The 14,649-nt window shown below is 36.2% G+C and overlaps 1 protein-coding gene across 2 annotated transcripts in view; it reads right to left on the reverse strand.

Moving 5' to 3' along the window:
* Nucleotides 1-14,649, reverse strand: part of UNC5C (unc-5 netrin receptor C) — a 428,091-nt gene that overhangs the window by 181,949 nt on the left and 231,493 nt on the right. For both annotated transcript variants that reach the window (XM_043972822.1, XM_043972821.1), the window contains exon 2: nt 6,130-6,351. In XM_043972822.1, the coding sequence (XP_043828757.1) occupies nt 6,130-6,351 (222 nt within the window). The remainder of the gene's footprint in view (nt 1-6,129; nt 6,352-14,649) is intronic.

A 14,649-nucleotide genomic window follows, 5' to 3' on the forward strand; every position in this document is an offset into this window, starting at 1 on the left:
TTAAAATTTCAAAGAAACTTCACGTTTCTAAACTTTGCTCCTATCAGAATTCAGTGGAAAAAAAATTTGAAGGAGGAACTGAGCATTTTAGGTGGAAAGCCCCAAAGTTTTGACCTGGAAAATTTCCAATCTCAAGCAGCCATTACCTAAGTATAGATTGAAATTCAGTGGATTCAACTCTTAGGCTTTTAATAGAAATGTAATAGCCCCCTAAGTGCTCTGCATAGTAGAAGGTTTTAGTTTTCTGTGACTTCCAAGGAAGAACTGTTGTTTCAACAGTTTGGCACAAAACAGTAACATAGCTACATACCAGACCCAGAGTCACTGGGTGAAGAGCTAAATGAAAGTTATTGGCCTAGCATCAATAAACACTCTTTTGTAATTTTCTAATTCTTATACTCTTGTAAATGTCCCAAACATAATAAGATTTGTTCAAGATAATAACATCTGCCATTAAACAATGCTTGAGAGTAGGCAAAATGCTTAGTATACCTGACTTCTTATTTGAAATATGTCTATGAAATAAGTCTTATCATCCCCATTTCACAGGTGAATAAATAGGCTCACAACATGTCTACTATAGTCACACCCACAGTAAATGATCAGAGGTAGGATTTGAATCCTCATTTCTCTTCACTCCACGTAAAGTGTTCTTTCCACTACACCATAGTGTCTGTCCAGAATGAGAATCATTCTGGGTGAGGGAATAATTTTTATTCAGTATATTTAATGTGACTCATCATATTTTGATTGCAATGGACAGTGCTGTTGTTATTTTTATTTCTGTCCTTTCCCTATATCTAGCTCTTAATCAATCAACCTATAAGCACTTGGCAGCTTGGTAGTACAGTGGATAGAAATTCAGCCTCAGACACTTAATAGCCATGTGACCCTGGGTGAGTCACCACACCTAACTCAGCCTTAATCTCTTCATCTGTAACATGCTGATAAATAATGCAACTCCCTCACAGGGTTGTTTTGGGGATCATATGAGACAACATATGTAAAGTTCTTTGCTAACCTTAAAGTGTTAGACAAAGGCTAATTATTATTTTCATTATTATAATTTTTTAAGTGCCTATCATGTGCCAGGGTTTTTGCTAGGCACTGGGCATAAAAATACAAAGAATGAAATAATCCCTATTTACACTCAACTTGCACTCTGTTGGGAGAGATTAGACTTGGAAGCTTCAGGGAATCACAGAATTTAAGAGCTGGAAGGGAATTCCCAGGTTACCTAGTACAAACTCTGACTTATTAAGAACTCTTTCTCCAGCATTTTCCAATTTCTTTTGGTTTTCTATGGAGAGATACTTCCTGTATAAAAAAATGAGGCCCTCAGTAAGTTTAATTTCATGCCCTTGATGATGTCCCCAAATGCCCTTTAATATTGTGAATTTATGAAAGATGTTTCTATCCCTCTGACTTCTCCCTCAAAAACAAACACAACTTGTGAGAAATGACTTTTTTTTCTCATTAGCTAATTATTTGAGCCTTGGAATCTTCATTAATGGAAATTTATTTCATGATGTAAAACTTATTTTGAATTGTCCTGATATATAGCACATTTGATATTCTGAGGTCTTGATCGTAGGAAGGCATGAGAAGATTATAGCTGAGTCCAACTTGAGACAATATGATGCAAGATACTTTTACGTATTTTATTTCCAGTCCTGATTTTTTTCCCTAATATTCACATGTTTCTCTTGGTATTCTTTTTTTCCCCAGGGCAATGAGGGTTAAGTGACTTGCCCAGGGTCACACAGCCAGTAAGTGTCAAGCCGCTGAGGCTGGATTTGAACTCAGGTCCTCCTGAATCCAGGGCCGGTACTCTATCCACTATGCCATCTAGCTGCCCCCTTCTTGGCATTCTTCTACTGGATGTAGTAGTGATACCCAGAAGAAAAATAGGGTTCGTTTTCTATGGTAACATTAAGCCATATTCTGTATTATGGTATAATGAACGTGATGCCAGATTTGGGGTGAGGAAGGCTTGCCATCTCATCAAACCTCTAGCACTCACTGTGTGAGAATGGACAGATTCACTTGGCCTTTTTAAGTCTTAGTTTCATCATCTCTACAGTCGAAAAGAAAAGTATTTGGTAAGTTTCTAACTCAGGGATGCTGTGCAAATCAAGTGAGATTCTATGTTTAATATATTTGACAAAGTCTTGAAGTGCTACATAAATATAAAATGTTATTTCATTAGAATAACCTATTAAGCTCCTACTATGTGATAGGTACTATGTTAGACCCTTGAGATACAAAGACAAATGTAGAGATCAGAAAAGAGGAAAAAAAAGACCAAACTAGACACAAGAGGGAGTCACAAAGGTTTTTGAGTTGAGAAGAGAGGATAAAAACCTGTGCCCTGAGATGATAACTCAGGCATCTTTGTAGAAGGTGAATTGGAGAAAGGAAAAGCTGGAGGGAGGGAACAGAGTATTAGAATAGTTCAGGTGAGAGGTGAAAAAAGCCTCAACTAGGCTAGTGACCCTGTGAATTTAACATGAATTTGTTATTGATTCATTTCAGCCTTGTCCAACTCTTTGTGACACCATTTTGGGGCTTTCTTTAACATGAAGTAGAGAAAGACATTATGAAAAATGTTGTGGAGCTGCCCTATAATATATAGTCAGGATGAGGTATAAAGGATAGTCTTGGATGGTAGGTGATGAATCGAAGGATTATGATGCCTTTAAATTTAGAGGATGGAAGAAGGAAAGGGAAGGAAGGAAGGAAACAGGGAAAGAAGAAAGGAAGGAAGGATTTATTAAATGCCTACTACTTGCCAAATGCTGTATTAAGTGCTATCAGATATCATCTCATTTGATCCTCACAATATCCCTGGGAAGTAGGTGCTATTATCTTTTTGTAACTCCTGAGGAAATTGAAGTAGCCAGAAGTTAAGCAATTTATCCGTATGTCCAGAGTCGCCCAGTTAATAAGCTATTGAAGTAGGTTTTGAACTTATGTCTTTCTACCTCCAGACCCACTCTATCTACTCTGCCACTCAGTAGCAAGGGAGAGAAGATGAGGTCTGTTTTGTATATAGACTATGCTGTGCCAAAGAAACATCTAAATGGAAGTGTCCAGCAGGTAGCTATAGCTTCAATCCTAGGGTTGAAGGAACCAGGCTTAACATATGGATATGGAAGTCATTCGTATAATGGTATAAAGGATATAGAAAGCAAATAAAAATCTTTTCCCCTTTAGGACCATATCCTTAGAGCTGGAAGGGACTTTAGAATGAACCCATGTCTTGACCTTGGTTTAGTCTATCCTGAATAGCTTATCATTATAACTGTTAGACTGTAATTGTTTTGAAAAGTCCTTTTAAATATTGGTGTATTCATGATGTGTACACAATATTAATGAATGGAAAGAGCACATGGGGAATAGAATGTTTTCCAGACCAGGAAATATCTTTCCCTGTGGATTATCAATGTAACATGAAGATAATGGTGCAGGCATTAAATAACAGAAGTATGTTATTTTTTCAAATTCCAGTCTTCCTGTACAGGAGTTCTTATTACTGCTAGCAGCCACTCAAATCCAAAATTCCTTTCCGATCTTATTTAGCCGTTCTGGTTTCTTCCTCTCCCCCACCCACTGTTAAAAGTGTGTGCTTTTGAACTCTGCACAAATAAATGAGCTGAAACAAATAAAACTCAGTCCACTTGAGACTTCCAAGACATCTGGTAGAGTTATTTTTTTGAGTAATTAGACCAAGTGGTGGTACAATTCCCTAAAGTGGACTACCCTCCTGCCTGATACCCAGTTATTTCTGCAATCATCAGCTTGCAATAAACTCATGTATTTCTCTAACATGCAACCAAAATGCCATAGAGGCACAAGTTTTATAACCATGACAAATATCTACTGCAATCTAGCTTTATAAGTTGAAGTTTCTCATGCATGGATGTGTACCAGACATTTTTAGGAAAGCTTTCTTTGTTCCCCTGGAATCTCTTCTTCTATGCTTGAACCCTTTGACTTTATCTTTATACAGTTAGCATAATCCAGCATCTGAGAGCAAAATAACCCTTAGGTCTATGCCACTGCTTTTCTCTGGCTAATCCAAAGTTTTGAACCGATCTGAATTCATTGATTTTTAAATTTAGGAAAAATGAGCCAATTGGGATATGCTGTGAGCAAAGAATGTCCAGAAGCACTCCTCTGATCTTTGTCATAATTCATCTGGGGAAGAGTTTATTGACTGTGTTTGGAAATTCAGCAGGATAAAAACCATAGGCCTGGGAGGAATTCTTAGGAGTTCATTTAGTCAATTCCCTTGCCTTTAGGCACGATCACATTTAAACCATACCAGGAAAGTAAGTAGCTCTCTAATTCAAATAAGCTCCGGAAGGTTATTCTACATCTTCCCTTCATCACCCATTATGAAATATTATGAAATTTAAATCACTGTTAGGAAAGTTGTCCTTATCTACAAATAAATCCGGAGGACTGTCAGGAAAGTCCCCTTCATCTAATCCTCCTTTGAAAGAATTGGTCTTATGATGAGCATATTAAAGGTAGCACATATTCAAGGGATCTCAATCAAGTCATGAACAATAACTTGGCTTAGGTACCACCAACCACAGAAGTGTGTCTGGTTTTGGTTTTTACTTCTAAGCTTCCTGTGTACTGGTTCTTATTACTGTGAGGAGCCACAAGATACAACTAATTCCTTCCCTGGTCTTATTTGAACAGCTAGGGCTTCTTCCTTTTCCCATTTACTGTTAAACACAAAGTGACCAAAGTAACTTGAGGGATGTTGCTGCTACCTGTACTCAACACTGGCCCCTTACTGCAACTACCAGAGTACCTGGAACCTCTTTACTTAGTCTATCTTCTTACTCCTGTTAGGTGGTATAGTGAGTGTTGGACCTGGAGTCAGGAAGACCTCAAATGCTGCCTCAGCTGTGTAACCCTGGATAAGTCACTTAATCCCTGTTTGCCTCATTTTCCTTATCTGGAAAAAAAGAGGAAAGCAATACCACCTACTTGCCAGGGTTTTTGTGAAGATCAGATGCAATAATATTTAATTTTTTTTTTTTTGCAGGGCAATGAGGGTTAAGTAACTTGCTCAGGGTCATACAGCTAGTAAGTGTCAAGTGTCTGAGGCTGGATTTGAACTCAGGTCCTCCTGAATCCAGGGCTGGTGCCTTATCCACTGCATCACCAAGTTGCCCCCTGAGATAATAATTGTAAAGCATTTAGCACAGTACCTGGAACTTAATAAATATCATACAATTAGTAGCTATTATAACTTTCAGATAATGGATGGGGCATGGAGTTTTTATGAGGCTCTTAATTGGGGCCAGAGGAAGGCTATAGGTCAGTTATGCTAGAGAATTATAGAATTAAATCCCTACCATCTTTTAAGATTTAAAACAACAACAACAACAACAACAACCCCAAACTTCTAGATCAGTATTTTGGAGATGTATGCATACCAGCATCTTTTGCATTTGGTTAAATGCACTCTTGGAAATCACTGGATGATACTTACAGTAGCTCACATTTACAAAATATGCCTCCCTACAGTCCTGTAAAGTAGCTATTATAGGTTCCCTTCTCCCTATTTTAAAGATGGGGAAACTACACTCAATTTGGGATGGAGCTGTGCAATTTGTGCCAGAGCTGTGAATTGCACTCAAGTCTTTAGATTTCAAAGACATCTTTTTCCCTGTAAGAATCTGCCTCTCCATCTTCTCATTTAGTGCCAGTTGCATCTAAGTGGCATTCAAGAACATGTGTAATTGGGACATTTTATACAAATCACAACTCTTATTCCTTTTATTTGGGATAGATCTGCATTAGTAGAGGGCATTTCCACACCAAGGACTTCCCCAAATTTTGAAATCTCAGCTTAGGGCAAAAAATAAAAGCTGTGGTTGAATTTTCTTTAGTTCTTCAGACCAGAAATCAGGTGATGATCCATGATTTCATTTTGATTTTGCAGGATGTAGGCCAAGTTAATCACCACACATGAACAGATTTTTATCAGTACATGTCTATGTTATAGTTCAACAGTTTTAGAGACCAGTGTGATGAACAGCAAGTAAGTGATGAACTTAGATCAATTATCTTTTAAGTCCTTAGATTTTGGCATTTCCCACTTACCAGAAGTTTCATCTACTCTCTCATCCACAATATGATCCTTCTGATGAACCCATTCACTATTGCACTTGAAGTAAATCTGGGTGGCAGGACTGGCTTTACAGTACAGGTTCACGGGCTTGTTTTTCACAATGTAAGCTTCTTCAGGCTCAATAAGGAAATGTGGCAGAGGCTCAGGAGGGTCAGATGGAAAAGTTTCTGGTAACTCGTGGAAAAAATCATCATCTATGAGAATAAAAAGAAAAAAATAGGTGAGTCAGAACATGGTGGCTGTCTTTCAGTTGTGGCTAACTTTTAAAAAATGTCATATTAAGAGCTTAAGAGAAATAGAATGCCACTAGAAATAAAAAAGCAAGATTTGGATAAATGGTCAAAGGATATGGCCAGGTGGATTTCAAAGGAAGAAAGCCACACTATCAATGAACATTGCTCTCTCATCAGACTGGCAAAGATAACAAAGAAGGGAAATTACAAATTTTGGAGGATAGATTAGTGAACCTAGGCCTGTGTAACTTTGTATTAGTCCAACAATTCTGGAAAACAATTTGGAATTATGTCTTCAGAGTGAATAAACTGTACATATACACTGACCTCAACACAGAGGGACAGCACGGCTTTGAGCAATGGTGTCAAAATCTAATAGTAAAGGATCTCTGTGGGCTATATATTGAGTTGGAAAACCACAAATTAGTATTATCTACATCATATTGTGTTTTTATTTATTTGTGTTAAACATTTCCCATTGAAATGTGAATTTGGTTCTCTTCAATTTTGTGGTCTAGCCTGAGGTCCCTGAGTTTGACATCTCTAGCAATGTGGATTCCCAAGACAACACTGGAGTCAGGAAGACCAGGGCTGACTTCTTGCCTCATACATAATGACACTGTAGCCCTGGCAAGTGATTTATTCTCTCAAAACTCCAGTCAACTTTCTAACACCATAAATAGCAGAGTAGGTGTTTGAGTGAAAGGTGTTTCCTCATTGGGAGTTCTGTGCACCAGTGAAATCACAGGCCTAGGTTGAAAAAAAAATTACTAGCATATTGTTATTATTCAGTTATTACAAATCTCACTATTAAATTAAAAACTATACTAAAATTATATATATTTTAAGTAAAATTATAATTTTAATTAATATTAGTTAAGAATATGACACTCTCCATTTAAGAGGAATATTCTTTGGCCATGTCATAAGTGACTTAGTTGTGTCCAATTTCCATCTATTAGACATAGGGGAAGCTCAGACTCTACAATTTATTCTCCAGATCAGTATAGCAGGCCAATTGGTGTTAAGTAGATTAACTTATAAGGAAAAGTCATGGGACATAGTTATAACTTAGGTTTCATAAACAGGATATCGATTTACTAGAGGCTAAAAGAGAATTACAAATAATGGAATATGCAGTGTTTCATTTTGATGCCATTGGACCTTGGAGTTCATTCTGGTTAATACTGGTCACTAGTCCAGTTGTTGCTGTCTTTGGAGATGGACATAGGTGAATTGGACTTCTGTCCATGGAGTTACCTGCCATGTGTAACTCCTTTCATGTATGTTGTTGAATAATTATCTGACACTAATGACTTCTCTCATCTGTCCCAGTCTGACCTTGAGGTGGATAAAGTGACTTCCACTACACTACAAACAAATCATCCCCTAAAAGCAGACACAAAGAACACAAAACATCCTATAGTGAATTATTTTTTATTTTTTTGATTAAAATTTTTTAAAATTTTATTTTGGGGGGGGTGAGGCAATTGGGGTCAAGTGACTTGCCCAGGGTCACACAGCTACCTAGAGTGAATTCTTTACACACAAATTTAAATGTCATTTCAGCAAGGAATTATGGTCATTTTTCTTCTTTGTTTTGCTCTGCCTCTATCAAGGCATCATTTCTGCCTCTTTAGCAGTGAGTGCTAAGGCTTATTTCTGGTAACAAGACAAAATCATCCTAAATTATTACATTGTACTCACGATGGGAAAGAGATGAGGGGCAGTAACTATCGACAGATCTATCACCAAGAAGCTGGCATTTTGAAGTCCTTATCTGGTCTCCTATATCTAGCTTTTTGAAGTACTTACATATTGTTATATCCAATGATTCACAGTGGCAATGATCAATAAAGCACTAAAAATATCAGTCTTAAAATATTGGAGAGAAACTGTTTTCTTTTTCTCGTCTTTTAAAGGATTAAGTACTAGGCACCTTTATTTACTCTGTATGTTTCCTCTGTGTATATGCGTACATATGTGTGTGTTATTATGTACATTATAAATATTCATGAAGTACAAGAAGAATTTCTTTCAGTAAAAAAGCGGGCAAGATAAGACATTAGTGGATAAAAGAGAAAGGTAAGTACTTACAAGTATAACTTGAGTAACAGATAGATGAAATCTAGCAAAGCCACACATAAGTATTAGACTCGGATGAGTGAATATTGTTTCATTCTTGGTGACTAAAAACACATGTAGTTTTGTTGAAGAACAGTTTGTGAAATACCTATGAACTATTCCCTGCCCCCAACTTTTATGCTTCCTTAAGAATTAAACACATTTTACTTAAAAAAAAACATGGAAAAAATTTAAAAAGAATTATTGAAAAAACAAGAAAAAGAAAAGTCACTTATTATTTACTTGAAGTTGTTAATGTTTTTCATTTTTAGTCTGCTTAATAAAATGACAATTTCTAGCATTTAAAATTTGGATATAAAAATGTTATTTTCAGATAATTTTCATGAAATTCATTCTGCTTATAAAAGACTGCCTTTAAAAAAAACATCTCTAGTTCTTAAAAACTGGAAACTCTAATGTTGCCTCTTAAGTGTTCTTAATGCATATTTATTGGATAATTGGATGAATGAATTTTCTCTTGATGGTTAATTTCTTTAATTAATATAGTATATTATCTCTTTGTTATCTCTATAACTAAAGGATATTATCAGTCTATGTTTATATGAGTCCAGAAAACATATACTCAGAAAAGGAGGCTGACCAGAGGGAGCAATAACAGATGGACAACCCCCTGGTGTCCATGGAATGCAGAAAGGCCAAGAGGAAGGCTTCTAGTGCACTGAAAAGTTCATTTATTGAGGATTTCTAGGAAGATATGGAAATGAACCACACTGGGTGAGAAGAATCACTCTGCATAGACGACAATCTGTACTTGGGAAAATAGTATTCAATGTCGATCAGATCATGGATCCAGTGAATTAATAAATATAATACGATTACTTTTGCTTTTGTCAAGTCAAATTTGTAAATGTGGACTTATGTTTTTACTTTTTAACTTAGGTAGAAAATTATGAGAGAAATAGTGTCATGCTAGCAAGAATTTATAGTGTGTTTTAAGATTTGCAGAACACTTTAAGACATTAACTTATCTTATCCTCACAACAACATTGGGAGGTTGGTGCAATTATTGTCACCATTTTATAGATCAACAAACTAGGAGCCAGAAAGGCTAAAAGATTAGTCCAGGGTCACACAGCTAGTAAATGTCTGAGGCAGCATTTGAACTGAGGTTTTCCTGACCCTAGGTCCAGCATTCCATCCACTGTTACTTAGCTCCCTAGAAACCATGCTTTAGAATCTAGCTTCTTAAACTGTGGGTTGTGACCCTATATGGGTGGGTAACTGAAGGTGGGGGTTGTGAAAAATTTGGCAACAGTAAAACATTATGTATTTCATTATATATAGCTCTATACTTGGGGTTCCTTAAAAATATCCCTGGGGCAAAAAGGGGTCATGAATGGAAAAACTTTAAGAAGTCCTGCTGTAGACCAAAGATTGGTAACCTATGGAATGAAGCCACAGCAGTGGATAGGTTGTTCACTGTCACAATACCCTTTCCTCACCTCTCTTCCTAATTATGTCTTGTTACTCATCCTGATTCATTAAAGGGTGAGCAACACTCCAAACCCCACAACTCTGCAGCATGGTTAGCACTGTTACAGCTGCCTTCCTAATCAAGTGCATGCTGGAAGATCAGGTTGGCACTCTATTTTGGAAAAGTTTTGGCTCCTTCTTTCAAGCATATGGCATTATTGACCTTAATATTCAGATATTGGAATTTAAAGATGAAAGCTACAACAATGGCATTCATCCTTACATAATTTTTATGTTCACTGTCTTCACCTAAGGAAATAAAGAAGTTATTCTGAGAACCTTTACAATTCCATGGATATTTTCTCTATTTAAAATAATCAAATAACTGCCTACCAAATTCATCACATTTAGTATTTGGTATCTCTAACCCAAGTATGGTGGAATGTCAGAGAGGTACACACCTCTACAATCTGACATTCCACCTTACTTGAAAAGGGAAGGATGATTGTTGTAATGGCAGCATAATGGCTGTATTCCTATTAGGTAATTACCTTCAACAATGTAGGTCAATAGTACATGCTGGTTAATCAAATAATCAAGTTAATTGTTAATATTATGTCACACATAGATTGCCAATTTTCTAAAAGAATGATAATAATAGCATTACTTAACATTAAAACTATGTTGTATAGGGGGCAGTAAGATAAAGCACTGGCCCAGGATTTACGAGGACCTGAGTTCAAATATGACCTCAGACATTTGACACTTACTAGCTGTGTGACCCTGGGCAAATCACTAAACCCTCATTGCCCCAGAAAAACAAACAAACAAAAAAACCAAACTATATTGTACAAAAGGCAATCTTTCTTTGATGATTTGGTAGGCATTTTAGAATCTTGTAGTGTCTCATTGCAATATTTTTCATTACTTTCAATTTCATTATCATTTTGATATAGGCCAATAGCAACAAATATAGAACAATAATTAATATGAGAGAAAATAGAGTTATTTTTCATTAGCCTTATTGGTCAGAGGAAATCAGTTCTGCAATAAGTTTTTTGTTTTTACTTGGTGACCTTTGGTAAGTGACAATTTTTTTGAAATCCAATTTTTTCATCTATAAAATCGGGATAATATTTTATGCTGTTTGGATTGTAGATGATCTGAAACTTCATAGTCATCTCTCTGGAGCTGTGAGGAAATCCCTTCTTAAATCTTAAGGTACCATATAAATTAATAATTATCATATAAGTACTAATTTATGATTAGCTGTTTTGCAAAAGATCACTACTTTATTATCTTTTGGTTTAAAAATCAGATTTAAATTACTTATAGAAGAGTATATATGTAAATATGTAAGTATGTCTAAATGAAATTGTTTGAGAATTATTCTCAAGATTTGGATTAAAATAAGCATCATTATCTTCCTCTTGGGTGTTTCTTCGCTAATATTTCATTGCTCTGATACCAAATTGGTAAAAATCCATATCATGGACAAATTAACTCTTTCAGGTCATTGGGGGATTATTCAATTTGCAGAAATAGAGAAAAAAGTTCCCCCAAATGAGAATATTTTTAAAAACTACCAATTGACTTTCCAATGGTGAGCACTTTTACAACTTGGCCTTGGGCTGAAGCTAACAACACCTAGCATGAAATCCAAGTAAATGAATGACAAAGGGGTCAGCTCTAAGCTCCCCACTGAGGTTATATGGCAAAACATTAACCAAGTAAAGCACTATCCCATTTTTCACTGGCTATATCAGTATGTCACATTCACTTCTCAGTCTCTCATTCAATAAAACTATTGGAAGCATTCCTTTGTGGGCTTCGTAATAGAAACTCAGTTTGTGAACAACAGCCTCAAACTGTGAGCTTATTTCTGGTAACATGACAAAGTCATCCTAAATTATTACATTGTGTATAAATGTAGAACCCAGCTGCTGTCATTGATGGCTTTATACTATCTGGACAAAGGACCTGATTAATGAAACTCTGAAACTGGCTTTGCACGTATAATTTATTCAAATTAGGGAAGCAAATTTACCCAAGTCATTTTTGCACTGTACATTTAATCAGGATTTACTTATGTTAGATGTAATATTGAACTCTTCTCTCGCCCCTCTGACTTCCCTTTGACTCCCGCCTTTGCTTTTCTCACCTTACTAGAAAAGCAAAAGGTGACATTTACATAGTGTCATGTTTTAATTTTGATATTAGATTAAGCTAATACCTTGGTTCTTGGCAGTGTTTTTCTTAGAATTTAAATATATATGCATATATGCATCTATCTATATCTACATATCTTTGGGGAAACCTTACATAACCTGTTTACTTCTATGTGAGAAGACAGATCTGTGTAGAGTATCTTTTTTCATATTCCTATTCTAATTCTCTATAGGAAAATACTCTGCTCTGAACATCAATCTGTGAAGCTTGAGGTTGCTAGTTTTATTGTCTTATAGCAGGCTTTAATTTTCATCAACTTAATACATGACTCTATATTACTGAATCACAACACTTAAACTATGATAGCTTATATCATAAAATATAGGACAATTATCTCTTTGTCTAAGACCTGAAACATACACTTCAAAAATGGAACTTGCTTCCAGATGATATCAGAGCAATTTAAGAATGAATGTAAAGCTAATTTTATCTGCTTTTGGCTCTCTACTCATCCATCAGGGAGATAATTCAACAAAAGCAATAGAGATTAACTATTTGTATGAGACCTTGGCTTATTTTTAATGTTTTGATTAAAATGGATTCTGAAAGGAAAAATGTTGGGCTTTGCTGTGTGGAATACATATTAATGCATTCTTCAGTAAGGTAAATGTTTGGCAGCTAGGTGGCACAGTGGATAGAGCATTGGTTCTGGAGTCAAGAGGACCTGAGTTCAAATCTCACCTCAGACACTTGCTGACTGACCCTGGGCAAGTCACTTAACCTAATCCTAATTTCCTTAATCATCTGGGGCATCTCCAATCATTCTGATGTATATCTTGCCACTGGACCCAGATGGCTCTGTAGGAGTGAGATTAGTGACCTTGCACAGACCTCCCTCACTTAAAACCAATTCAGTACAAGTCATGACATCACCATCACCCCAAAGTCATGGTCCTTTTCAAGAATTAAGGACAGCAGACAGCTAGGTAGCACAGTGGATAAAGCACCGGCCCTGGATTCAGGAGGACCTGAATTCAAATCTGGCCTCAGACACTTAACATTTACTAGCTGTGTGACCCTGGGCAAGTCACTTAACCTTCATTGCCCCACCAAAAAAAAAAAAAAAGAATGAAGGACAGGACAACAACAAACTTTTGGTACACAGTACCAAAACATACCAGGTTCCACCAAAAAAATGCAATAAATTTATAAGAATTTTTCTTTTTTTCTTTTTAAAAAAGTAATACCTGCCTAAATATATAACAGAAATGAATGTAGTGGCATATATAGTAGCTAACTTTTTATTTTAAATACATTTACTAAGGATATGTTAAGGATAGGTAAGCAGCACTGTATGTAGACAGATAGCCACCTCTGAATTCAGTAAGACCTGGATTCAAGTTTTCCCACGAATACATACTGGCTTTGATCCTAGGCAAATCACCTCTGCTTTCCATGCCTCAGAGAAGTCTTTCATACTGTACATTAGAGAGAAGGTTCTGATCCACTTTCCTTGAAGAGAGTCTAGACCCTCTAGCTAAATGCTAGACCCACATTTATTGGACACAGTCAGAAATGAGGCATTGCATATTTAACAGGTATTAATTTATCAAATGAGATAGTTGTAAAAAAGTGTTTAAGGTTGTGCCTGGCATACAGTAGGTGCTACATAAATGCTCATTTTCTTCTCCTTCCTAATGTGCACTTTACTAGGTTCTGGGGTTACAAAAATAAAACATGACTTGACCCTTCTTTCAAAGACTTTACATTATACTTGGGGGAGAATACAGATAAAACACAGGTACCCCACCCCCACCTCCACCCCTACCCCCATCCCCCCATCCTCAAACATCATATACTTTTGAAAGATTAATTTCTTCTAGTTTTGCCCATTTTGGAAAAAATGTCTCAAATGTATTACATGTATCCTTTCTTTTTAGAACTGAATAAAATTTTTCTTCTTTTTGTGATGATTTAAGAACATGATGACATTTAGCCCTTCACTAAATAGCTCCAGACTGCTATTCTTTGAAATTTTTTTTCTGCCTAATTTTTGAGGGACCATTTTTCTATCTCCTTCCTTGCACTTTTGATCGGGTGCTTTCTTTTTTAAACCCCTCACTCCAGGAAGAATCATCTTCCTGAGGATCCTGGGCAAGTTACTTGACCCTATCCTATTTGCCTCAGTTTTCTTATCTGTAGAATGAGCTGGAGAAGGAAATGGCAAACCACACCAGTATCTTTGCCAGGGAAACCCCAAATGGAATCACAGAGTGGGACATGAATCCAAGAAAACAACAATCCCTTTTAATTTGCTGCTTCTAATTAATCTCTCAACCAGTATTTATTACCAGATTTATTACTATGTGTCCGGCACTGAGGATATAAAGATAAAGGTAGGACATTCCCTGTCCTCTGCCAACTTACTCTCTACTAGAATGATACATAATGAATAAAAACACGAATAAAGCATTTATTAAGGGAAAAGACCTTTACTAGTCACTGAAACACAAAGGTAAATAGGAGATATTT

The sequence above is a fragment of the Dromiciops gliroides genome, chromosome 6 (assembly GCF_019393635.1).
Source record: "Dromiciops gliroides isolate mDroGli1 chromosome 6, mDroGli1.pri, whole genome shotgun sequence".
Taxonomy (NCBI): Eukaryota; Metazoa; Chordata; class Mammalia; order Microbiotheria; family Microbiotheriidae; genus Dromiciops; species Dromiciops gliroides.